Here is a 27115-nt window from a genome sequence, read left to right on the forward strand (position 1 = left end):
CTTGCTGAATACTCAAATAAGACTATGCACAGACATACCATACAATTATTATACTACAACTATTTCAGACTACCCTGCTAGAAATTAGCCATTTATTTTATTCATATGATATTCTAGAAGCCATTTGTCCCATTTTACAGCAAAGATCACTGAGGAGGATTAATTTTGGCTAGTTATCAGAGTATCTTTCTCCGAGAATGATGCACAATGATATCCCATCATACAACTCCAGCAGTCACTGAAGGAACAGAATGTTGATGTCACAATCATGCCAGCCAATAGTGGGTGTTCTCTTCCGTCTGTCCAGAATTGCAGTTTTCAGCCAATTTTAAAGTACATTTTTCTGAAAACTATAAGTATAGCAATGATTCTTTTCTCTTTTTCTGTACCTGTTAGCTGAATAACTGTTGATACACACTGAAATCTGAAAGTTAGGGGAAACCGGCAGACTTTCTTCAACGCGTATACATGATGCCTCTCTAGAAAGCCCAGGGGCCTCATTGTAGGTGTTTTATATTTCTGAGGACATAAAAGAAATGCCCTTAAAAGGACAAAATGAAATCCCACTTTTTTTATATGCTTCATATATATTAGGTAACTCATTGAGGGGGGACACAAAGCAGCAACAATGGGGGTTGTCTTTCTTTTGTGCTTTTCCACTGCCATTTTCCTCCTCAAAATTCAGAGAGGTAAGTGCTATGTTAAATCGGTAAACATTTCCTCAACCTCCTCCCTCCCACCCCATTTTGTCTCCTCTCCCCTATATACTGAGAATATTAGTTATACCTACAGAGATTTTTCCGTTTGGGGGGGGAATTCTTAGCCTTGGTAGAGGGCAGGGGAGGAGAGGCTGTGGTAATGGTTGGGAATTAAACCATTCTTACACCTGTGTAGACTCTGGACTGAAGGGCTGCAATGCCAAAGAAGCAGAACATATGAAGTATGACCAGGGAAGGGCGAATCTGTCCACTTTAGTGCCTCTCAGTTTCTCATTTTTCCGATCTTAGGCTGTAAACACACTAGTCGCCAGATCAAAGTGTTTCCATTAGTCACACCTGAAGGAGGAATGGGTTGATCTGCTGATCAGTTGTGAAATCTCCTTGAAGCTGTTTTTTTAATAAAAAAAATGCACTCAAGCTTCTCCCACTAGGTTTTACTGTAAAAAGGGGCGGGGTTTGACTAGCATCATGTGCCCCCATTTTCAGAAGAGGGTGGAGATGCACTGGAACCGGCAGAACAGTGAATGTGGGTCTATATGCGCATGTGTGCATTTTGATGCGTATTTCTCCTAATGTACAGTAGGGCCCCACTCATATGGCAGGTTATGTTCTGGACCCCCGACGAAAAGCGAAAACCGCTGAAAAGTGGAACATTGAATAGAATGGCGTGTGATGCCCGAAAACAGCCGTAAAAGCAGAACAAGCACCGTATGAGTGGGGCTTTAGTCTAATTGCGTCTAACTGAGACCGCCGCATTAGTGAAGCGCCGTAAAGCGGGGCCCTACTGTACACATTTTTGTATGCAATTGTGCCTAATATACACAAATTTGCGAGCAATTCCCCCCAATATGATGCATTTTTGGATGTTATTATCATTAATGTATGCAGTTTATGCACACTTTCCCCTAATGCACACATTTTTGTACACAATTTTTAATCGGAGAACTGCATTGCAACATTTGGGGAAGTGTGCATTTTGAAGAATAGCAGCATATGAGTTTGCATATTGTTTGGGGAAATGTGAAATAGGTAGGGCTGCATTACAATGCAAACCAAACTTAATTTCTTAATTTCTTTCCCATCCCTATGCAAGCCCTCATAAATATTCAATTTTTATTCAGCATTCCATTTAGCCAGAGAATATTAAAAATATTAAATGTTTACACAGCTGTACTATTCCCCCCCCCCGGAACACATGAACTGATGTGCAGCAGAGGCACACCACAAATTGAAAGCAAATTATTTCCCCAAGAATCTTGGGAAATATAGTTGTTGAGAGTTCCTGGGAATTGTAGCTCCATGAGTAGTAAATTCCCAGGATTCTCTGCAGGAAACTATTTCTTTCTTTCTTTAATACCTTTATATACCCATTAATTCTCATTTCTAAGCAGTGTACACAAAAACATCATCATCATACGATATGCTTTAAATGCATGGTGTACATACAACCACTGTATATATAAACCAGTCTGATTAGACTGACTTATGCCCTACAGGTCAACCTGCAAATGTAACTGGATGGATAGAAGAAGAACCATCTTTGGGATCATACATGGTTGCACTCATCAAAAGAAAACAAATGTCATGTGGCGGAACTTTGATCAAAGAGAACTGGGTGTTAACAGCAGCCCATTGTTTTCCGTAAGTTTTGGGAAATATTTGTGCTTTGTACAAAGGTTTTCCTGACATCAGTTCTCAAGGGCCCTTTTGGCAAGCCCATTAGGCATTCTTCAGTCAGGTAGCAGGATTTGCCTGTAATTGGATTCAAGAAGGTTAAGAGAATAAGGAAATCCCACTGTGGGTACTAAATGTAGGTAACAGCCAAATACTAGGTGTTGGAAATATATTTTGCCACCAGTAGCAAAAGATTTTCACTAACTTCCAGTTGGTTTCTAGCTACAATTCAGGTGCTGATTGTGACCTATAAAGCTCTTGGGTTGGGTTGGGATCAGAGTATCTGAATGAGTGACTACCTTCATACGAACCTCTCCAATCAGAGATCTCTGAGTGGTGGCTGAAATTAGCTGGGTGGTGACTACTGACATGGTGAAGAAGGTCATTAGTTATATCAGCACATGCAAAGTCAGGTTGTTGCTGTTCATATCCAATTAGGAGAGGTGATCACTAGTTCCACCATGGTTGTGTTCTCTCCAGTGATGCTCAGTTGGCATCAGTTCTGTTGTATATTTCCACAAACCTTTGACAGATAAATTTGGATGATTCCACACTAGGTGCTTAGTGTAGAATTACCACATTTTATTCACTCATTTCTCATTGGACAGCCAGACAACACTGTCCTCCAATCATGGGCAACATGTATTTCCCTTGCGATTCTTCCATCTTTTCTCAGATCACAGAAATTCAGTTTTTTTTCCAGAAGAATGAAATAGTGCAGTCTCCACAGGTCGTTAATGCTATTCTTCTGCCTTTTTGGAAGGATGGGGGTTTGATGTGGGCAGTGACCTGTTAAACAAGTGAACTTGTCACAGCTCAGCACACCTTTGCTAGTACCTGTGTGATAGGCGCCATTTTATAACCTGTTTATTATTTTTAAATCAGTCCTTTGAAACACTTTTCTGGCTATAAATGACTGTTCAAAAATAAGAATGAGCAGGGAAGGGGGATAAAATGGCACCCACTGCAAAGTCGAGCTTCAAATAACTGCTCACCTACAGCTAGAACTGGCCCAAGACATTTTGCTGTCTGAAGCAAAATGGGCCTGCCCCCAAGTCAAGGTGCATTGTATTCAAGGCTGGCCAAGTTATTTTGGCACCTGAGACAGAAACTCCCACAACTGTTTCTCTCTTGGAGTAAACAACAACAATAACAATTTACAATTTGCTGTCATTTCATGTTACTTAAAATCTCCTGCCTAAGGTAGCCACCTCACTCTGCTTAATGAAAGGGTAGGCCCTGCCCACAGCAGCTATATAGTATAGATGGAACATTGTGGAATGAACTTAGAAAGAAATGTGCAATATCCCTCTTAGTGCAGAACAATTGAATTTCTGCTTGTAGTTTACATTCAAAGAGCAATGTTTATTAGTGCTAGGAGCACAACAGTCTGAAAGCAGACTGTATTTTTGATGTTTAAGAACATAAGAAGAGCCTGCTGGATCAGGCCAGTGGCCCATCTAGTCCAGCATCCTGTTCTCACAGTGGCCAACCAGGTGCCTGGGGGAAGCCCACAAGCAGGAACCGAGTGCAAGAACATGTTTGTTCTTTGTGATGCTGGTTTTAACCTGCCTCAGTTAAAAGGTGACCTAAAGATCTTATAAATAAATAATAGTAAGATAAAGCAGCTCTTTTATTTAATAATATTTGAACTATTCAGTATCTGGAACTAGGAACTGGGCCAGCATGTCCGCACTTAATTGTGCAAGGTCCAACAAGAAAGAATGGAGTATCCATTCTAAAGTGTGGGTACAGTTCCAAATATATAACCAAAGATAATTGTATTTTTAAAAAACACAGGATGAAGAATGTGTAAAAATCCAAAAATTGCAAATGGTAGAAATGGTTGAAATATCAGTGTGACTAATTCATCAGTTGCTTATTGTTTCAGAGATGAAGAAACATCCATTATTTTTGGAGCTCATTCACGAACTAAAAAAGAGAAAGGAAAGCATATGGCTAGCATTACTAAAGCATTTCCTTACCCAGGATTTAATCTGAAGACATTTGAAAATGACATTATGCTTTTGCAGGTAATTTTTTTAAGTGGATTTTGGGAGCAAAATCTAATGTTGCAAGCAGCTCTCCAGGATTTCAGACAGAACTCTGAGGTGCTGGGGATTGAACCTGGGACCTTCTGCATGCAAAGAAGCTGCTCTGCCCCTGGGCTATGGCCCCTTCCCCAGTCTGGGAATCTGATCTGGTCCATTACATATGCAGTCCCTCGATGTGGGGCTGCCCTTGAGGGTGGTCCAAAAGCTGCAGCTGGTGCAAAATGCTGCGGCGCGACTGGTCACTGGGGCAGGATACTGGCCATTAGCTATGGGGCTAAATTCAATGTGCTGGTTTGGGTGTACAAAGCCCTATACAGCTTGGAACCAGAATACCTGAAAGATCATCTTACCACTTACAGTATATATCCAGAGGAGGCCCTCCTGCAGATACCATCTTATCAGGAGGTCCATTCTGCACAACTTAGGAAGCAGACCTTTAGGGTAGTGGCACCTGCCCTTTGGAATTCCCTCCCTTTAAATATTAGACAGGCACCATCTCTCTTATCTTTTCGGTGCCTATTGAAGACTTTCCTCTTTCAACAAGTCTTTTAAGTTGAGACCTTATCCCAGTCTGCGTCTGTGTTGGAATTGTTTTTTTAACGATGTCTTTATTCATCCGTGACTGCCTCTTGTTTATAAGTGCCAACTGTTTCTTTTTTTATCTTTTCCCCATTCCTTCAGTTTCAAACAGAGGAAAAGAAGGTTTCAGATGTAAAAACCATTCCACTTACCTCAACATCTGACGACATCAAGGCAGGAACCCCGTGTGTAGTATTTGGATGGGGAACTATTAATAAAAGAAAGGGATTTGATGCACTGCATGGAATTAACGTCACTGTCATTAACAGAAAGGTCTGCAATGACAAGCAACACTATAATTCTCAGCCTCCTGTGACAATGAATATGATGTGTGCTGGTGACAAGAAAGGAGCAGATATGTGTTTTGTAAGAGAGCTTTATTAAAAAAAGTAATTCTGCCCACATGCAAACTTAAAATTAGGACTGCTCGCTATCAAGTTAAAGAAATTTTAGCCGTTTAGCTGATTGACTGAGGAATCAATTACATTACAATATATTTGCTTTCCACCAAAAACTCAATAAGCATGTCCTTTTAACTTGAGAAGTGGAATGAAGAGTACAGTCACTTGCCATTTAACTAAGGCTGCAATCCTGTATCAATGGGAGTAAGCTCCATTGAACTCAATTGAATTTGCTTCTGGACTTGCTAGATGTAGGATTGCACCATACCTCTATGACTCATTGTTAGAAGGAACATTCACTTTCAAGACTTTATTTAAAAAATCTCTTTCATAGTAACATTCCAGAACCAAAACAACATTGAGAATCAAAAAGAATCAAAATGGCCTCAACTGGCAATTAAAACCAACTGATCGCCACTTAGAAACGTCAATAATTAAGCAATATATAAATAGCTTAAATAAAATGACCTTCACTTATTAAGAATTGAGCCTCTATTGATTTATGAACTAAAACCTTAGCTGGTTAATCAACTGATTACACTGATTAAGGCATGAAGAAGCCTTGGAAAATACGTTAGACCATAATCTGGACTGTCATGCTTTGGCATCTTATCCGGTACAACCAGTGCCAGTGCCAGGCTATTTTGTGCCCTAGGCAAGGCTAACTAATTGCGCACACACACCCCAAAAATTGCTAACTTCAATTTTCAAAAACAGATGTCTTGCATCTTGCAAAACTTGAAACTGCTACATTTATTTTAGTTGTATTTTTTCCAAGGGTTAAAAAAACAAATCTGTATAAAACTGTGCCCCTCAAAGGTCAGTGCTGCGCCCCTCTGAGGTCTGCACCCTAGGCAGCTGCCTAGTTGGCCTAATGATAGCACCGTCCCTGGTACAACTGAGAATTTAAGCTGTACCTGTGTAGCTTTGTTTCATTAATCCTGATTTGCTAGGCAAGATCCCTTCTCCATTAAAGTCTTCATTAATGTCTAGTGTAATGGCTAAGAGACTGAGGGCCAAATGGGATTAATGCTGCCTTGCCTAGCCCTTTCCCTGAAACCACAAGGCCCTGGGCTTAAAAATAATGGGGAGGAGGCTGGCATCAGTAGCAGTGGACCCTCTGGGGCCCATGGACTCTGCCTTCTGCCCCACCATGCCAGAGACTTTGTTGTGCAGGTTATGTTGTATTGCATTCATTGTTTTAATTTAAATGTTTTGCTAAAATCAGTAATTGCGGAACTGAATATGTGTTGCAACACTAAGACCACAGAGAGGCATGGATCAGCTTCTATGAACAGTAACATCCAGTCTCTTCCTTCCTTTTTTCCCAGGGTGATGCTGGTAGTCCTTTGATATGTCATGGGGAACAAAGTGGGATCCTCTCGCTTGTTAAAAAATGCAGTTATCACCAATTCCCTGGGATCTATACTCGACTCACGAAGGACCATCTCTCCTGGATAATGACAATCACAAATGACACTAATTGATCATTTGATTTTATGATACTCACTTTTTATACTCGTTGATGAAGCTTTTCTTTTTTAGCTTATGATTGAGTTTATGCTCATCTTATTCATCTCTGTAACTGCATTATGACATCCATTTGCACAAGACAGTGAGCTGGGACCTGAACACCAGTCTCTGAAATCTAGTTCTAACATACAGCCTGTTGGGTGTATAATTACTGTTTTGCCTCTGGCATAGAGGATTTTGTCATCTGTGGTAAGTTTATGTCCTTGGGCTTGGAGTGGATTTTCCAGCCTAAATTTTCTCTAACCCAACCCTAGCATTCATAAGCCTGGTTGCAAGGCAAATTTGTTCAGCCACACCTATGGGAAGCAAACTTGTTGCCTGGTTTGAACAGATGAGAGTTGTCCCTTTGATGTCATTCACATGTTCAATTTGCAGAGTCAAAATGAGGGTTTCCTTTTACTCCACCTCCCACTGCAGCTCTCCTAACTTCACTGCCTGAAGCATATGAAATACATAGGGTGCAAATCAGAGAAAGCGATACACACCTAAGTTCTGCTTATATCAATGCAACATCAGTGCTTAACTGTGTTTAAAAGCACATTGTTATTCCATGGAACAGGTACACCTCTGGTTTGGGCCCACAGGTATTACGCTACACTTTAGCTTGGCTAGCACCTCAAGCTAAACATCAGGTCTCTCTCAAGATCCTTTTGAGATCATACCCAGGCACCTCTGTATATTTATACCTGGACCCTACATACATGCTGTTGCTCCTGCAATTTCCTCTTCCAACTGCAACCCTCATAGTGCCTTGAAAACCATTCCAAGTGGTCCCTTGAATTTGGGGACAGCTTTTTGAGGAGCACAAGACAAGTAAGAAGGGGGGGGCACAAAACGCACAATGTGAAGTGGAATTTTCCTTTGTGGCCCATTAGATGGATTTTGGCCAATTGGTTCCATAGCTGCTCCTACACAGAATTAGGTGAACTGACTCAGCCCACTGATTTCAATGGACTTTGGTGTCTTAGCTCCTCAGAGGGTCATGATTCAAGTATATTCTTGGATTAGAATGAAATGCCTCTAGATCAGGTATGGAGAACCTTTGGTCCTCTGGATATTTGCTGAACTACAAGTTCCATCAGCCCTAGCAAGGATGGCCAATGGCCAGGGATGATGGGAGTTGTAGTTCAGCAACATCTGGAGGGCCAAAGGTTTCCCACACTTCCTCCAGATAATCCAAAATCCATATTCCTAGTAAATTGTACCACAATTTTGAAAGACTACCTGAGGAAGAGTCTTAGCTCAGTGGCAGAGAACAAGTTCTGCATGCAATAGATCCCAAATCCAGCCTACAGTCTCTAGTTGAAAGTCTCTTAAGTAGCAGGTGCTCGGAAAGAGTTACTGCTAGTCAGAGTGGACAAGACTGATCAATGGTCTGATTCAGTATAATGTAGCTCAGGGATAGTCAAAGTGATGTTGAACTCCAGATGTTGAACTCCAACTCCCATCAGCCCTAGGCCTGCATAGCCAATGGTCAGGGATGATGGTAATCCAATAACACCTGGAGGGCAAAACATTGGCTACCCCTGGCATAGCTTTATCAAACATGTTATATATTTTGCTTTGCTTATATTTGGTAAATGTTAGAATATTGATACTATGTTTAGGGGGGAAAACAGCTGAAATGCTCTTGGAGACAGGCAATATCCCCCCCTCGCCAAATGATGTAAAGGTGGTTTGAATGAGAGATCACTGCTTGGGATATGCATATGCTTTACTTTTCACTTCTGATAAACAGGTTTGTCAGCCTGCAAAAGCTGTTTGACCAAATATGACAGCAGAACAGACAAGAACTACATATTATACCTTGGGAAGGGGATAGTCTCTCAGCTTGCATCTCCCTTAAAAACTATTGTCTGTCTCTAATAGTAAAAAGCATTACATTGAATCAACTTCTCTTGGTAACAGCAACACAGCATCTAAGCTTTTCAATATCTCTCAGACATTAAGCTACACCCACTGTCTTAAGACACTTTTAAGTATAATCATATACTTCAAGTACCACCAAATTCCTTTTTCTCAAAAAGAGTCCTGTGAGGCATACAAGATGCTAAATGTAACAAGTTACCGGTAAATTCTTAGTGCTCTGCTGAACATTTGCCTGCATGATGGAGTAGCTTGGAGATTCCTACTCTATCCTACTGTTTTGTGCCTCTAAAATCTCAGCTGTTTTGTTGCATTGGTCTATTTTGGTTGAACCATTAAATGGGAATAAAACTTACAGATTTGAAGTAGTCTAGGAAAGTGATCTTTTGTATTTAAAAAAAACCTTCTGAATGTATTGCTTTTGATTGTGAGAAAACAATGTGCTACACAAAGTTTTAAAAATAACCCTCTTCTACAGCTTCTTTGCTGTTAAGCCTCCATGCAGGAGGGGGACAGGAATGAGCACACAAACTCTGCCTCCCATTGCTGTCACCATCACCCTCCATGGGTTGGAGGGCAAATTTCTGAAGTGGGGAGTAGCTGTGGCATCTGCCACATGTTTTAGAATCCTGGAAAATCCTTTGTGAGCTATATTTTTTATAAAAAGAAGATGACATCTATGTGAAATACCACAGAGGTGCCATGTTGGAGGAGGAAACAAAACGATACCATTTTCAAATCCGCCATCCATAATAGAGTCTAACTTGCTAAAAGTACAATGCATCTATTGTTATGGGATTGCTATCATGATTAATAGCTGTATCTCAGTCCTGTGATATCACCTGATTAAGTGTGCCTAATACTGAACACTGTTGCCCTGGACATGCTTTCTTGGATTAAGATGGAATGCTCAGTATTTTCCTTCTAGATAATTCATACCCCTGCAACTGTGGAAAACTAACAAATCATAGGTTTTTGCCATTGTTAAATAAGTAAGTTTTTAACAGTTAAGTAAGTTTTTTTCTATTGCTGTTCATAAAATTTCATAGTGGTTTACAAAAATAAACAAGAATCCAATAAAATTAATAAAGCAATCTCAATAAAGAGCAGCAGAATCAGAACAAACAGAACAAAGGCAAGCCACATCAAAACATCAAAGGCCCTCTAGGAAGAAGAACAGTCTTTAGTTCAACTGTCTCTGCAAAGGCAGATTGGGAGAGTCTTCCAGAATATCGAGGCTGTCACAGAAAAGTCCCTGCTTCTTGACAAGTCTAATCTACTTCTGCCCTTGCTCCTTATAGGGCTAACTTAAACTAGTATTATTTTAGTAGCTTTTGAGTGCATTTAAAATATTTAAGACTTTTTTATTTAATAAAAACTGTTGAAATGCTCATGGAAGCAGGAGACAAATGATAGTTTTGTGTATGTCTTTTCAGACCAGTGAAGGTTACTTGAAATCAGTGCTTTTTGCTATTCCTACTTTTTATGTTGGTAAACAGATTTCTCAGGTTGTTGAATTCTGTTTTTTTTTAAAAACGGCCAAATCTATTTGGGCAGAGATCACGCTGGGATGAAAAAGATATGTGTGTATAAACATGGGAACCAAAGTCTTTCTCTAATTACTTTAGAGAAGTAATACTTTAGAAATCCTTGTCTGTCTCCAATCACTTAAGATCAGTTTCTGTTGGCAAGAGTGTATAAACGTTTAAGTGTATCTTAGCCATTAAGCTACACCAGCTCTTTCAAGACTTTAACAATCAACAAATTATTCTTTCTGAAATATAGTCACTTGATGCACAGAATATGCCAGCTTTGACTTTTCTATGCATATCAATGCTCTCCAGAACATTTGTCTGAGTGGTATATACACAGCTCTAAATACCTTAATTTTGATGCATTAAACCTTGGCCTTTGTATTGCTTTGGCCTATTTTGCTTCAATAATTAAAAGACAATAAAGCTTTGAGTAATCTGTAAACCTCTTGTCTTTTGCATTAAAGACATTGCTTTCTTATCAACACCAATAGAAACAATGTTCAACAATAAAAACAATGTTCTAATTAAAGTCTAAATAATCACGTATTCTAAATGTTGCCCTAGAATCTTATGTCCAGATGAAAATTATTTTACTATGTTGTCCTTAGAAGCACAATAAAATCAACACACGCAAACACTTTTGGTATAGCATGCTTTCAGACTGTGCACTTGGCCTTGGCTTGTGGCATATTCTGACCTATATCATGGCACCTGAAGTTCTTTAGTGGGTTACATGTTTCACTGGATGACCTTACAGCAGAAGGTTGGACTGCCTAGCCTTGTTGTACATTCCAGTTTTATTATCCTAAAAATATGCTGCAAATGGTGGCCTAGCATGAACTGATTTGGATTGTGTAGGCAACAGTTCAGCCAAAACTAAGACCATCTACTCAGCTCATATCAAACTGTAGGGCTTTGTACTTGAACTAAGGATTGATTCACCCTAGGGTTGTATACATGCAAAATTCCAAATTATGCAAACTCAACAATTAAAACATCCATCAAGAGATGAACATGAATGATGAATGAAACTTTATTTTTACCCCGCCCTTTTTCCAAACTGGAACTCAGGGCAGCTTACAAATAAAACTACATGTAGTTAAAAACATAGAAAAACATACAATTAAAATACGATTAAACCATGCACATCCTTAAAACCTTAAAAGGCACTTAAAAATCTAAAAACAATTTAAAATAATACAAATAATAATATAAAACAATAAAACAAGCCTTGTAAAGCCCAGTCCTAAACACCTTCTATCCCAAAAGCCTGTCGGAATAAAAAAGTCTTTACTTGCCAACGGAAGGATGGCAAGGAGGGGCCATTCGTGCCTCCCTAGGAAGGGAGTTCCAGAACCTAGGAGCAGCCACTGAGAAGGCCTTATCTCGCGTTCCCACCAATCGCACTTGCGAGGGTGTTGGGACTGAGAGAAGGGCCTCTCCTGAAGATTTCAGGGCCCGGGCAGGCTCATACAGAGAGATACGGTCTGACAAATAGCCTGGACCTGGGCCGTATAGGGCTTTAAAGGTCAAAACCAGCACTTTGAATTGTGACCGGAAACAAACTGGCAGCCAGTGGAGCTGTTGTAACAAGGGAGTTGTATGGTCCCTGTAACCAGCCCCTGTTAACACTCTGGCTGCAGCTCTTTGTACCAGTTTAAGTTTCCGAACAGTTTTCAAAGGCAGCCCCACGTAGAGTGCATTACAGTAGTCTAAACAGGATGTAACTAAGGTATGCATCACCATAGTCAAATCAGGCATTTCCAGGAACGGGCGCAGCTGGCGCACCAGTCTTAAATGGGCAAAGGCACTCCTGGCCACAGCCGAGACCTGGGCTTCCAAGTTCAGAGCTGAGTCCAGGAGCATACCCAAACTGCGAACCTGTGTCTTCAGGGGGAGTGTAACCCCATCCAGCACAGGCTGAATCCCTATTCCCTGATCTGCCCTTCGACTGACCAGGAGCACCTCTGTCTTGTCTGGATTTAGTTTCAATTTGTTTGCCCTCATCCAGTCCATCACTGATGCCAGGCACTGGTTCAGGACCAGGACAGCTTCCTTGGCTTTAGGTGGAAAGGAGAAAGAGAGTTGGGTGTCATCCACATACTGATGGCACCGAAACCAAACCCCCGGACAACCTCTCCCAGCGGTTTCATATAGATGTTGAATAACATGGGGGACAAAATTGAACCCTGAGGGACCCCATAGGTCAACGGCCAAGGAGTCGAACAGGAGTCCCCCAGCACCACTTTCTGAGTTCGTTCCTCCAGAAAGGAATGGAGCCATCGTAACATGGTGCCCCCAAGTCCCATCCCAGCAAGGCGGTCCAGAAGGATACCATGGTCGATGGTATCGAAAGCCGCTGAGAGGTCCAGTAGAACTAACAGGGACACACTCCCCCTGTCCAGCTCTCTGCGAAGGTCATCCACCAAGGCGACCAAAGCTGTCTCTGTCCCGTAACCAGGCCTGAAACCAGACTGAAATGTAGTGTGTGACTATGTAGCTGATGGAAGAGGATGAACCAGATCCTTTTACTCTGTGCAGGAATTCCAAGGAAGGAAGGAAGGAAGGAAGGAAGGAAGGAAGGAAGGAAGGAAGGAAGGAAGGAAGGAAGGAAGGAAGGAAGGAAGGAAGTGGTGGGATCTCTCATCTAGCACATTTCTACAACAAGTTGGACACTCTCCACACGACCTCTACTGGCTGTAAGAGGAGGGGGTGACAGGGGGCAGGCAGCATCAAATTAAAGGGAAACACATTCATCATCTCATGGCACCCACTGCCTGGTTAGGAAGGACTGATATTCTCCAACAAAGAGCATTTGACTCCTCCAGGGCACTTCACAGAGGATGCTAACAGAAGGATGCTAGCAGAGGAAGGAAAAGTCTGATCCTTTCACTGAGACTACATTTTATGTACCTTCCTTCCATCTCAGTTCACTGCAAGAACATCACACCACCTTACTGTCAGGCTGACCCTGCCACAGCTAAGAAATAGTTACTATTCTGCATTTTAATACCCAGTTTAACAGCAACGGCCATTATCAAAATGGAAACTGAGTTTGTACATTCCTGTTCTTAGACATCAGTTGGCAATAGATTTGCATTCTTTCTCATCAATGCAATTTCATTTCTCCCCTCCCTTCCTCTTTCAACTACAACCACAAAGGAAGCCCAGGAAACCAACTCCTCTCTGCGATGATCTGGGCATGGCAGTGATCACATCACAGGGCAGGAAAAATGCCCTCTATCATGCAATCCAAAAATGAAGACTCAACGGAAAGGGGAATAACATGTCAAAGCACATTGTGATGTTCCTATATATTAGTGTATATATGGTAAGTGCTGGTTGTTTAGAGTATACATGGTAAGTAGTGAAAGAGGAGGGGGAGTGAATGGGCAATAGAATGCTTGATGATTGGCTGAATGTTTAAAATGGCTGACAGTATAAATGAAAGGATGACAGGTAAATCTGGGTGAATGTGAGGTGGTGAATTGTGGAATCTGGGGGGAGAAGAGAAAGAGTGGATTGCTTGGTGGGGTTTAGAGAGTTGTTTACCAGGAGGGAGGTGGAGTTCGGATTAGTATTGAGTAAAACCATATGCTTATGTGCCTTAAGAAGAAATCTTGTTAATCTTGTTAGCTTTGTTATCTGTAATAAATACTTAATTTGGTTTACCAAAGGCCTGATCCTTGGCTGGGGTTTCACAGACCAGAAGGGAGGGTAAGGTAATGACCAAGGCTGAAGGGGAACTGTAACAAATGGTGGCAGCGGTGAAGAGAATAACAATACCAGTATTCAGAGTCTCTGGGAATACTAGTATTAGGACGTGACTGGTGGTTGCCTAGCAGGGGAATCTGTTGAGATCTGTGCTAGAGCGGGGAGAGAAACAATAAAAAAGGACAGTCCGGACTGGTGGAGTCCCTGGTGGTGCCTAGTGACAGGCAGTAGCCACGCGCAGGTAGGAACCTGACAGGGAGAGCCAGGGAAGGGCGTCACAGTCCCCCACCCGTGCAGAGGGAAAAGGCTGCTGTAAGTCTAAACTTCAGCAAGCAGTGATCTGCCCATGACAAAGGGACTGATGCAAGGCCCCCCACATTCAGATCACCAACTCCATGTCCAGTTGCAAAAACCAAGTCTAGAGTATGCCCTGCCACATGCATTGGGCCAATGGCATATTGGGACAGTCCCATGGTAGTCATGGAGACCATGAAATCCTGAGCTGCCCCAGATAAGGTGGCCTCGGCATGGATGTTGACATCCCTCAGAACCAACAGTCTGGGGGATCCCAACAGTACACGCAAGACCACCTCCGTCAGCTGAGCTAGGGAGTCTGTTGGCAGCGGGGTGGGCGGTACACCAACAGAATCCCTAATCTGTTCTGCTGACCCAAAATAAGGTGCAAACACTCCAGACCAGTAGTCACATGGGCAGGGTGCTTGTAGAGGGAGATGGAGCTCCTATAGACCACAGCAAAAAAAAAACACCGACCCTCAGGTCTACCCTGATGCTGAATGGCAAAACAAAAGTGTGAAGCATTCACTGGAGAGAGAAAAGTAAGAGGTCAAAAAACCAGAATGTTCAAGGGATGAAACTTTATTCTGTGCACCAAGGCACTATAGTAAAAAAATTCCTTTATAAAAAAAGTTCCTTTTGGAAATGCAAGAGCCCAATGCGTTTCAGCTTGTGGATTCAAGCCTTCATCAGGGGCTAAAATACATAAAAGATTTTTTGAACTTGCTTTAAAAATATTCAGACATTTTAAACACACAGTCAAAATTATAATTATATAGTCAAAATTATATGTACATCTTATTTAAATGATTTTTAGCGTCAGAAAAACAGTTACAGAGATGCTTCTACAACAATATTGCTTTCAACTTAAAATAATCTCAAAATATACTTACAGAAATTCACTCTTCAACAACATATAGAGACCAACTTTCACTGTTGTTTTCCTTATAGCTGTTAGCATGTAAAGAACCAAAACCAAACCCAGAAATATAAAGCTCAGAAACATACAATAAATTGAACCAGCTTGATAATTAGTTCATCACACCTGATTTGAGTTGACTATTCTTTCTTTAAATCAAAGTAAAGGCAGGAGGTTGAATTCCTCATTTAACCCATTAGGAATCATGGTATCCAATTCTAAAATCCAATGTAGTTCTCTACGCAGTAAATTGTCTATATTTTTACCATAAACCTTTTCCAAAACCCAAAATTTATATTCTGTTATAGGGTAAGGGCACTGATTGTGATGTTCTACAAGCAGTGCCCCTCTTCTATTATTCCTTAAATTACTCCAATGCTCCCCTATTCTTATTTTTACCATTCTTGTGGTCTGTCCTATATACATTTTTTTACATCCACATTGTATAATGTAGATAACTCTATCTGTACTACAAGTGGAAAAGTGCCTCAGATGATATTTCTTCTGATTAATTGGATTAACAAAATCTGTCATTTTGCTGGTATTTTTACAAAAAATGCAATGGCCACAAGGATGATGGCCCAGGGGAGAAGTTATGCCTGGGAGTAAACTTTGTCTAGATTGGATGACATCTTTTAAGTCACTATGTATCAGGATGTCCTTGAGATTCTTAGTTCTTTTATAAGAAATCTGTGGAGGGTCCTGACAGCCCTTAAGATGTTCTACTATATGCCAATGTTTCCTTACACTATTCTTTAACTTGTTGATGATATGGTCAAATGTTAATACACAGTTTAAACGAGTGGAATCTTTTTGTGATGATTTTTTTAGGAGTTCCTCCCGTTTCTTTTTAGTTGCTTTTTTGAAATTATTCTCGATAAGATTTCTTGACACAATCTTCATCCTTAAAAAAACAACTATGGGATAGAGGATACCCATCTCCGATTATCGAGAATAATTTCACCCACCCAGGTCTCAGTTATACACGCCAGATCGGCTGCCTCATCCACAATTAAATCGTGAATGAGGGAGATCTTATAATGCACTGATCTGGTGTTTAGGAGCAGCATCGGGAGGCAGGAGAGCTGGCTGATAGGGCAACCAACAAACCTGCGGGTGTGGGGAGGACTGGAACAAGGCACAGTCATTAACTGCTTGGGCCGCATTCCCCTTACCTGGCAAGTCCTCCTCACAATGCCATATCTCCCTCTAGCCATCACTACACTAATTGGGGGGCCCTTAAGTCCCCCCCTTGGCTCTGAGTCCTCTCTCCCAGGCACATGACTCAAGACCCACAGGTCCCACAAAAAGCCAGGCAGTGTGCAGAGCAGAAGTCCTGGGTACCTAGGGGCCTAGTTCTGCAGGGCGTGACAGCCTGCAGAGGAGAAGTCCAACAGGGAGAGGATGGTGGTGGTAGCCAAGTAGCGGCAACAAGCAGGCCGGCGGTGATGGTAGCGGCAGTGGTGGCGGTGGCGGCGGCAGTAGCGGCAGCGGCGGCAGCAGCAGCAGACTGCTCTCCTTCTTCCCTGGACGATGGTGGTCCCCTTCTTCCTGCAGGCACTGGGTCTCCCAAGACACTTCAGCCAGCCAGCTTATGTATCCCCTTCAGGGAAGTGACAGGTAGACGATATCAGCAACAGCTGGCTGAGTACCTGGGGGCCTGGTCCTGCAGGGCATGACAACCTGCAAAGCAGAAGTCCAACAGGGAGAGGGCACTGGTGGTAGCTGAGCAGCAGCAACAAGCCAGCCAGCAAGCAAACTAGTAGGCGGGCCGGCAGCAGCAGCAGACAGCTGTCCTTCCCTGGGTGGTAGTAGTCCCCTTCCTCCTGCATATTATATTTTTATCTCAACCTTCCTCTGAGGAGCACCATGCATGCTTCTGCCTTGCTTCCCCCACCCCCACATTTATTATTATTATTATTATTGTTAGTTTATTTATACCCCACCTTATGGCCAAAAGGCCCTCAAGGCGGCTTACAAGAAAAACACAAATATAGAAATACATCAATAAAACAACACAATTTACAAAAATTTAACTAACAAATAACATTATTTAAAAAACAGCAATTACAACTTCCAGTGAAAATACAGGGTGGTGCAGGCGCTTGGAGCGGCAGAAACATCTCAGGTTGCCCTCAACAAAGCTGTGAGTTGTTTCTCTCTTTCCTTCTATGCTTGCAAGTCTGACACCTTCAGTTGAACATCTGATCAGCTTCTCTGATGGCAAAATACGAGTAAGCTTTCCCCGGCACCAGCCGGTCCCGCAGAAGCAGGGTGGGTCATGGCCTGGATTTTATGCTCACAACTGCGTGTAGGTTAGGCTATGAGATGGTTGATTGTCCTTACTGTCCTAAAGTCACCCAATGAGGCTCATGGCTGAGTGGGAATTTAGTTCTCCCCAGTCCCAGGGGAGGTACAGGTGCCTACAGGTGGAGTGCATGTTTAATAGGATGCATTATTTGAGCAATAGCAGGATTGTGACAGTGGGCTATAACAAGCTTTCCCAACCTGGTACCCTCCAGATGCTTTGGATTACAGTTTCCTTCATCCCCAGCCACAATGACTGAAGCTCAGGAATAATAGGAACTGCAGTCCAAAACATCTGGAGGCCACCAGGCTGGCCTAGAAGTGCATCCGATAGAGTTTAGGAGAAGGATCGGGGGGGGGCACAGAACCTTTCTGTATTGGCTTACCTTTGAGGAAAGGTACAGCCTGACTTTTCAATTACTTCATCTCCCTCTTTTCTGTTCATTTACAGGAACCTGTGACCCTCCAGATATCCATCAGATTCAGCCAGCATTGCCAATGGTCAGAGATGATGATCAAGGTTCACTTTGAATGGCAATCACTTTCAGGTGCGCAGCATTCACCCAGGGTTCCATTTCCTTTGGAAGATGGTCACAGGAGGCTTGTGCCATTCTTTTATATTTGCATTTATTTACAAATATACATACTAGCATAAGATAGAGAGCCACGGTATTAACACTCCTACAACCTGACCCTAGGCTTCTACAGGGGCTGCCAGTGCCATCGGATTCTTCCAGAGAGCGGCTCAGCTCTCTGGGTTTTATGCCAGTTGCAGCCTGCAAAACCTGCAGCTTCTTCACAAGGAGCTTGATGATGTCACTCCCTGCAGAGAGGGGGAATCTGGGCAAAGGAAGGCATGTCCCCTTCCAGAAGGAATCTCTATGGTCATTTCTTTAGTTATGCAAAGGCAAACCATTCAGGCCCATCCTCCTAACAAAAGGGAATCTGCCTGGCGAAGCTTACTGACTTTAGCAGACTCTTCTCACAACTGAATCACAGAGGTTGAGAGATCATTCAGAGCAACCCACCAACTCATTACTCCCCAAGTCTTGTTGCGGCTGTTTCAACTGCTGCTCTTCCAAGATTCCATGGAGTTTCCTACCTGAAGAATCTATGCTGCCTTTTCCAGTCTACCGAAGAGTGAACTGCATTTTTTCCCCATTTGTCCAGGACATTTCTTTATTCTTTCTTTAGCTCAGAGAGAGTGTAACCTGAAAATGGCAGCTTCATAGCTGATAGGAATTCAGAACCTGTATTTCCTACATCTAGTCATAATCCTCTCAACATCATACTGGATTACATTATGAATGTATGGATTACTTAAAGTCGCCACACATAATATACAACATTAACTGGAGCAATTTCCTTCCAAAGGTGCACCAGTCTTGCTTACATCCTGTGTTTCCAAATGTAAGCTGTTTCATCAGCTGCAGCAGAAAAGATCCTATTTCCTTCCGGACTCAGTGCCATGTGCAAAACTCTTCCTTTGTGGCCTACAACAACAACACATATACATATCACACACACACACACACGGCTCCACAAGGGCAGGATATAAATTTAATAATAATAATAATAATAATAATAATAATAATAATAATAAAGTAAAAAAGCACATACACACTTTGGCAACTATTTTTTTTTTTTCAATAATTTTTATTCAGATTTTCATAAAACATACAAGACGAAATCATAAAACATTCAAAGACAAAAAACAAAATCAAAAATAGTTAAACAAAAAGAAAAAAAGAAAAAGAAAAAACAAAAATAAAAAATAAAGAGTAAAATATTGACTTCCCATTTGTCAAAGATCAAATCAGTTATAAGTCTATAATATATAACAATCCTGTCTCTTAAGTCATATTATAAAATCACTTTCCTCCAGTAGTTATCTTACTTAATCATCAAATCTCATAAACATTACTTTATTCTTTCCACAAAAAGTCAAAGAGAGGTTTCAATTCTTTAAGAAATATATCTATCAATTTTTTTTTCCAGATAAGCATATCAATTAATCCATCTCATTACTAATTATGATAATCTTATTGTCATAACCATAGTCAAAATAAACATTTCAATTAATCCATCACATCAGAATCTGTTAGGTTCAGTAATTTCAGTAGCCATTGTTCTATTATCCCTATTAGTTCCATTTTCCATCTTCCATCTTCAGTAGTCTTGTTAAGTCCAGTAATTTCAGTATCCAATCTTCCATTATCAGTATTCCATAATAATCTTGCTGTCAAAGCCATAGTCATATAGTAAGAGTCTGATGGGAATTACCTCTATCCCAAATATTTTCTTGCCATCCATTCTGAATAGGTTGCTGAAATACTGCTGTAAAATCATATCTCTGTTCTTTTTTTCAAAATACACTGGGTCATCTCTTGAAAGTTTTTCCATTGTCACATGGCTGCAGTTAATTCCATAGATTTTCTCTATATTGGGCTCCATCACATCATTCCAGTCCAGAAGATTATCCATGCCATTGATAACTTTATCTCTAGAATCTTCATTAATTTCTTCAGAGATAACATTGAGTTCCAAACAATAGATTTTATTTCTAAAGTCCATAGACTCCAAATCTTGTTCCTGTTCCACGTTTGTTCCAATCTCCGGGATCTCCTCTCTCACAGGGACCCCTGTTCCAGTCTCCAGGGTCTCCTCTCTCACAGGGACCCCTGTTCCAGTCTCCAGGGTCTCCTCTCTCACAAGGACCCCTATGTCTTTAATCTCCTGTGTCTCCAAACAATAGATTTTATTTCTAAAGTCCATAGACTCCAAATCTTTTTCCTGTTCCACGTTTGTTCCAATCTCCGGGGTCTCCTCTCTCACAGGGACCCCTTCCAGGGTCACCTCTCTCACAGGGACCCCTATATCTTTAATCTCCTGCTTCATTTTACTCAATTCAATTTTCAGCTCCTTACAGCCCTGTCGCAGGTTTTGTTTCGTTATCTCAATCTCATCCATTATTTTCTGAAACATAGTTATTTCCAGATTCTCAGCCACTTTCTTAATTGCCATTTTAAAAGAAAAATATAGGAAAACCACTTCTTATTTCAGCAACAATTGGGTTAATACTCCAAACTTGGTGACATCACAGTATAAACAGAGCAGACAGCCTTATCTCTCCATGCTTAAGTAAACAAAATGCAGTTCCCAGGATCGAAACAATTAATGGCGGTCGTCAGGAAACAGATTCGTCAAAATAAAATAGACCAAAAAGAGAGTAGTCTCAGACAATATAATATTCTTCAAAATAAAAATCTGGAATAGAAATCCCTCTTCTGTGTATATCTTTAGAATGCAAATCCAGGACAGCTTTTTGCAACAAAAACAGAGATAAGCTATTAATTAGTGAGTAGCAGAGAGAAGTTATGGCTCCCCAGTGAGATGTCAAAAACCGATCAATCTGGCAAATCTCTTTTAAACAGCAACAATTTAAGTCAAGTAAAAGAAAAATATAGAAAGAAGGGTGCTTGCCTGTTAGTGCGTTCTCTCTTAGAAGATAAGATGAACGTTCGCTTTATCAGATAGAGCTTGTTGTTGAAAATCCGTCCCACCTTCGTCGGCTGGACCTCGTCCCATAAATTAATGAGATCTGGTCGTCCCAACAAAAATAGGCTTTGAGGTTAATCTCTTCGTTTCTCCCTACCCGGGAGAAGTTTAATCAGTCAAAAAAAAAAAAAAAATCTGACTGATATATCTGAATAAGCTTCTTTTGAGGCAGGAGCCCGTCTCAAAAGCAGGCACAGGCTAAGTCACCCTTCCCGGAAGTCCACACTTTGGCAACTATTGAAGACATTTCTCTTTCAACAAACCATTTAGGTGGATATTTTTATCCGAATCTGTATCTATATTGGATTGGTTTAGATTTATATATGAAATTGTTTTTACATGTGAAATTGTTTTACATGTTTATATTGCTGATGTTATTATTGTTAATCACTTCAAGATGTTTCATAGGAAGTGATTCATAAATGGAAATAAATATATCAGTGGAACAGAATGTAAGTTGAGTCATTAATGAGCATAATAACTGGCCATTATGCACATTCACCAGGCCTCATGGAGAATGTATACATAATCCATCCATGGAGAGGGAATTGTGCACATTTCCCGGTCAATGCACATAATCTCCAACAGGCCTTGGGGAATATGCATGTGTCAACTGAATTCAGTACGTTCTCAGAGTGGTTTAACTTCCCAGGGAGCTCTGGGAATTGTAGCTCTGTGAGAAGAATAGGGGTCTCCTAACAACACTCAATACTCTTAACAGTTCCCAGGATTCTTTGAGGGAAGCCATGACTGCTTAAAGTGATATAATATTGCTTTAAATGTATGGTGTAGAAGTGGCCCTGGTCTCATTTTTGTAGTCTTTTCAAGGCTCTAGAACTGCATTTGGCAGGTTAGAAACACTGGCATAGTCCAAGCTACCGCTAGGGAACATCATAGCTTAACAGAGCAGTACGGCCATGGCTGCATCCACAGCCAGGGAAGAAGGCAGGGGAGCAGGCAATTCACTTCACCAGCCTGCAGACCTAGTACAGCCTGATGCCATTATGTGACATTAGTGAGGCTAGCTCAGCCTTGCCCCAAAACAATCTGACTGCCCTCCCCCTGCCACCGCTGCCTTTTTCCCTGGCCAGCATGAGTACCAGGGCTACAGATGCAATGGTAGCCCTGCTGCTCTGTTAGGCTCAGCCGTTCCACAGCCAGAGTTTGGACAGTAGTGTCAAGAAATGACACAGGCTACATGCATAGGGTTGCCATATTCCAGTCCCACAAATCTGGGCAGGCTAATTTGCATATTATGCAAATTATTTGTTAATTATGCAAAATAAGCATATTAATAGTTGCATTATCCAGTTGTTTTGTTTTTGTACTTAGTAATTACCAAAAAAACTGAAGGAATATGTAAGAAATCTTTTTTTTAATGTACATTTTCAGCATTAAATGTCTAGGCTGTAGTTTCCAACACTGGAATATTTATTTATGTATTAAGATTTATATCCTGCCCTTCCACTGTTAAAAAAAAGAGCTCAGGGCAGCTTACAAATGTAATAAAAACAATAAAAGTGTAACTTTTCAAGAAAAGTTTGGGAACCCCTGGTGTAAGGTATCTGCCTGTGTCCCTATGCTGCTTTTTCCATGAATAGTAAGCACTCACATCTGCAACACCCACCAACCCCTAGACTGATCTAGTACATTCCCAGAAAATATTTACCACAGATGTGCATTTGGCACGTTCATTATATAGTCTGTTATATGCTGATGACTCAACTCTTTACGCTGACCTTTGACACTCGAGAGAGATATTTTGACAACCCATCCTATTCTTGTGACTGTTATTTTGTTTTAAACTGCTTTTAATATTGTATTTTTAAATTGCTGTGACCTGCTCTGGGACCTTATGGTGAAGCATGAGTATGAGTATCAGTATTAGTATTACATTACCCTAAGTATTATTATGAGCCAGTGTGGTGTAGTGGTTAAGGTGCTGGAAAACGACCTGGGTGACCAGGGTTTGATTCCCCACATAGCCATGAAGCTCACTGGGTGACCTTGGGCCAGTCACTGCCTCTCAGCCTCAGAGGAAGGCAATGGGAAACCCCCTCTGAATACCGCTTATCATGAAAACCCTATTCATAGGGTCACCGTAAGTCGGGATCGACTTGAAGGCAGTACACACACACAACTATTATTATAGAATGCATCAATAGGCACTCAGAATAAAAGATTTTCTTTTAAATGGGGGGGTGAGAAATGTGAACTTCTGGTACCACAAAGGTAATAATGCAATCACAATAATCTTAAACCCGTATTCATAAGATGGTGCTGAAATCAGCAAAGTATAAAACAGCAGAATGTTATAAAGAATGAAATAAAGAAAACTGATACAGTTAATCCAGGTTCTATACATCTTTCCAGATGTATGTAAAGCAAGTCAGAGCTGACCTAGGAAATGAAATTTGCATGCAACACCAACAAGTAGGACTGCAGGATTTAAGTGGTTTAACTGATGAGTTGATAAAACTACAGGTTTAGCTGCATTTGGTTACAGTGTGTAAAACCCCACATCTACCCAACAATCAACAGAGCTAAGATGGCCAGTCAAACCATCATGCAGGCTGGGCTTTGTCCTCCCTGTGTCAAATGTTTTGGAAAAGTTTTAAAAAATAGCTTGATTTCCACACTGTAACCATCTGTTTGTTTAGGATATTTATATACTGTCCTTTAGTAAAATTGTCAGTGTTTTACAATAAAATTCAGTTTAAAAAACTACAACTTAACTAAAACAACCGTAAAACATTGTAAAGCCAATTAAACTTATAGCCATAAGAACCAGAAGCAACTAAACCTGCCAGTGTTCAGTAGAAATGTCAATACTGGAGAGAGCATGGAATCTGAATTGGGCCTGTTTGGACGTCAGATTTCAAGAGACTTTCCATTCTAGATCTATTTCAGATCTGGCCCAGAAACAATCTGGACTGGTTCAAAAGGGAGGTTTCCGCCTATAACCTGCCCTCTGCCCTCTCCTCATACTATCCCTTACCTTTTCCTAACATTCAGGCAGGAGGGCACTGAAAAGAGCTCATGGACTGACATCACAGCAGACCTGAGGTTCTTGGCCATAGATGATGCTATAAGCATCATCCAGGGATGGTGAGAATTATGCAAACTACATTCCCCATGGCTCTCAGAAGCCCTGCATGCTATTATGCACCTCTGGCCTGAAGCCTGAGGCCCTTCCAGGTACCACAGTAATTGTATTATTGAAATCTATTGGTGGAGGAGGAAGTGGCTGGCAGGCACTAGCTTAAGTCAGTATAGGCTTAGAATGGCCACTTACAAATTGCCAGAAAAGAGAAAATGCATCACCAAAAAAAGAGAACAAAAGATGACACAAATGTGCGTATTATATGCAGAGATGCAGATTTAGAAATAATTACTATAATTGAAATAGAAATACAATACATTTGTAGCGTTCTGTTTTATGTTTGTATGTTTTATAAAAGCAAATAAAATTAATTATTAAAATAATAATAAAAAAGAAAGACATCACACCATAGTGGGTGGGGAAGACTGCGACTAAGTCATCTGTGCGTTTCTTCCCTGTCTGCTGAGAAGGTGTTAACTATTGATGGGCAACTGTAAGGCCCCTCATCTCCCTCCGAATGGTTCCTTATCTTTAAACCAGACTTGGACTGAACAACTCTTCCAACAGAGGAGTTTTTCAAGTAGAGGACTATCCTCTGGCAGCCCTTCACACAGAGGACTGTCCTCGGTAAAATAGAACACATGGCCATCCTATAGGTTTGATCTAAAACCAGATTAATTCTGAATGCCCAGTGGATATTCTTCAAATTAATCTGATATGGTTTCTGGATCACATGGGGGGAGCTTGGGGGGTAATTAGTCAAAGCTTCTTTACATTTGGATCTTTCACAGAATTAATGATATTTCAAATTGTTTATTTTTAAAGTCATTTTGGTTCCAGCATCCAGCTGCAATAGGAAATATTCTATTTTTCCAAATTCCCAACTCCATGGAATTATTAAAGATTCAGTTTCTTTCTAGTGAACTGGTAGCTTGAGTGGTACCTTTCTCTTAGCTGCGTTCAGGAAAATATTAGCAATTCCACTGCTGTGTTTGCCACACAAGAGCTATTATTCTCAAAAATTCAGGTTTGTACTCAGCGTAGTGCTGAGGAGATCATTCTGCCAATGCAAGCATTTCTGCTTGCCTGAGGGAACAGTCTTCCCTCTCCTTCCATCTGCTGTTCTAAGGTTCTCCTGACCCTCTAGACCAGATTTAGGGAGGGCAAGGGGGAGGGAATTGGAGAAGGTCCCATTGCACTAGCTGAAATCCTTGCACTGGCTTCCACTAGTGAAACTAATTAGTTGAATACAGCTCTTAATCTTCACTGTATCTGTGACCACACCCTGGAATATTCAGTGCAAAACTGAAAATAGGCTCTCTGGTCATATGCAAGGATATCTGGCAAATGTGTAAGCAGACAAATTACCTGCATGCTTACCGTAAAGCTCTGCTGTATTTGAAAGGATGGGATACTTCCAGACATTCATCTTATTCCAAGGATAGCCTTGACCAGTCACTAATTCTTTGGTTTTTGGTAACCAGAGTAAAGAGCATACCTGGAACAATTTTTTCAAAAGCTCGTTTAGTTTTTCTAGAATGACAGACATATATTTCAGCTGCTTTTAGACGTAACTGAAATCTGCACTTAAATTCTGGGCACTCATACTGCAATACATAATGGAATGGCTAAAAATGATTTTACATTGTACATCCTGGTACCAATCCACACCAGGAGTGCCAACATGGTGCCCTCTAGATGTAGTTAGACTACAATTCCCATCATCCCTGACCACCGGCCATTGGCTGGGGCTGATGGGAGTTGTAATCCAACAGCATCTGAAAGGCACCACATCGGCTACCCCAACCTACACCCTACATGCAAATGTATGTAAGAGAGTCCCAACACCTTCCCATTAAAAAAAAGAAAAGAAGCTTTGGGAGAGCAATTGCTCTCTCATCCAATTAGTTCCCAGTGGCTCCCTCCTTCACTTGCAATTAAATCCCAAATAAATGCTGACCCATGTTTTGATCCCTGCAGGAAGGGGGAAAGCCACTGAGAATGCAATTTGGCCATGGTCTGAAGGCACATAAGGCCAGCTCCCTGCTGGAGCAGGATTAGGTCTGGTCAGTGCCTGAATGGGAGACCACCTGGGAACCATATGTAAGCCACCTTGGGTTTCTATCATGAAAAGAAAGGTGGGGTATAAACAGGGCTGGCCCCAGGCATGTCAGGGCCCTTGGGCATCAGCTTGCCCCAGGCCCCCGCATGTGCACATATGTGCATGCACTCGGGGGGGCCCATGCCCCTCACCTACCTGTCTCTGCTCCCCTTCCCCCCACGTCCCCCACCTACCTGTCTCCTCTTCCCCTTCCCCTGGAGCTACAGGGGCCCCTGAGGGGCCCCTCCACTCCACTTCCGTGATCCACGGTTTCCCTAAGGGGATGAAGCCTCCGCCACCATCTTGGTTGATGGCATGCGTGTGTGCTACGTACGCACATCTCTGGCATCAACCAAGATGGCAGCAGGGGCTTCAGCACCTTAGGGAAACCTTGGCCGCCATCTTCATTAAGGGCAATAAATAAATCATAGAAACAAGAGGAGGGGAAAGGGTTAAGCACTCTACTGCTGCAACATCGCTGCTCAACACTGCTCCATCCAGAATCCACTTTAAAAAAAAAAAGGCTTCATTATACATATTTATATGTCAATTGCTCTTTGAAGCAAAAACGGTGGTACATAATATTGGCATGGCCAATGCCATGGGAGGCAAGAAATTGTCAGGCAATAGACAAAACGTCATGATGAAAATGGGAGAAAGTGGAGAATTTATTTATTTATTATTAAATTTATTTATTATTAAATTATTTATTATTAGAATGGACCTATTCAACTCAGAAAATGGATGGGTGAGCTGTA

The 27115-nt window shown here is 41.4% G+C and overlaps 2 protein-coding genes across 2 annotated transcripts in view; one reads left to right on the forward strand and one right to left on the reverse strand.

Moving 5' to 3' along the window:
• The first annotated feature begins 536 nt into the window (after window positions 1-536).
• Window positions 537-6914, forward strand: LOC133376415 (granzyme A-like). Its single transcript, XM_061608507.1, has 5 exons — window positions 537-689; window positions 2197-2360; window positions 4285-4426; window positions 5129-5392; window positions 6759-6914. The coding sequence occupies exons 1-5, from the start codon at window positions 537-539 to the stop codon at window positions 6912-6914; spliced, it is 879 nt and encodes a 292-aa protein (XP_061464491.1).
• Window positions 6915-18984: 12070 nt separating this feature from the next.
• The window catches only part of CDC20B (cell division cycle 20B), a 51385-nt gene continuing 43254 nt past the window's right edge, over window positions 18985-27115 (reverse strand). Inside the window, exons 13-14 of the mRNA XM_061608520.1 lie at window positions 25637-25754; window positions 18985-19088 (exon numbers count right to left, since the gene is read on the reverse strand). Of these exons, the coding sequence (XP_061464504.1) occupies window positions 18985-19088; window positions 25637-25754 (222 nt within the window). The remainder of the gene's footprint in view (window positions 19089-25636; window positions 25755-27115) is intronic.

The sequence above is a fragment of the Rhineura floridana genome, chromosome 1 (genome assembly GCF_030035675.1).
Source record: "Rhineura floridana isolate rRhiFlo1 chromosome 1, rRhiFlo1.hap2, whole genome shotgun sequence".
Lineage (NCBI taxonomy): Eukaryota > Metazoa > Chordata > Lepidosauria > Squamata > Rhineuridae > Rhineura > Rhineura floridana.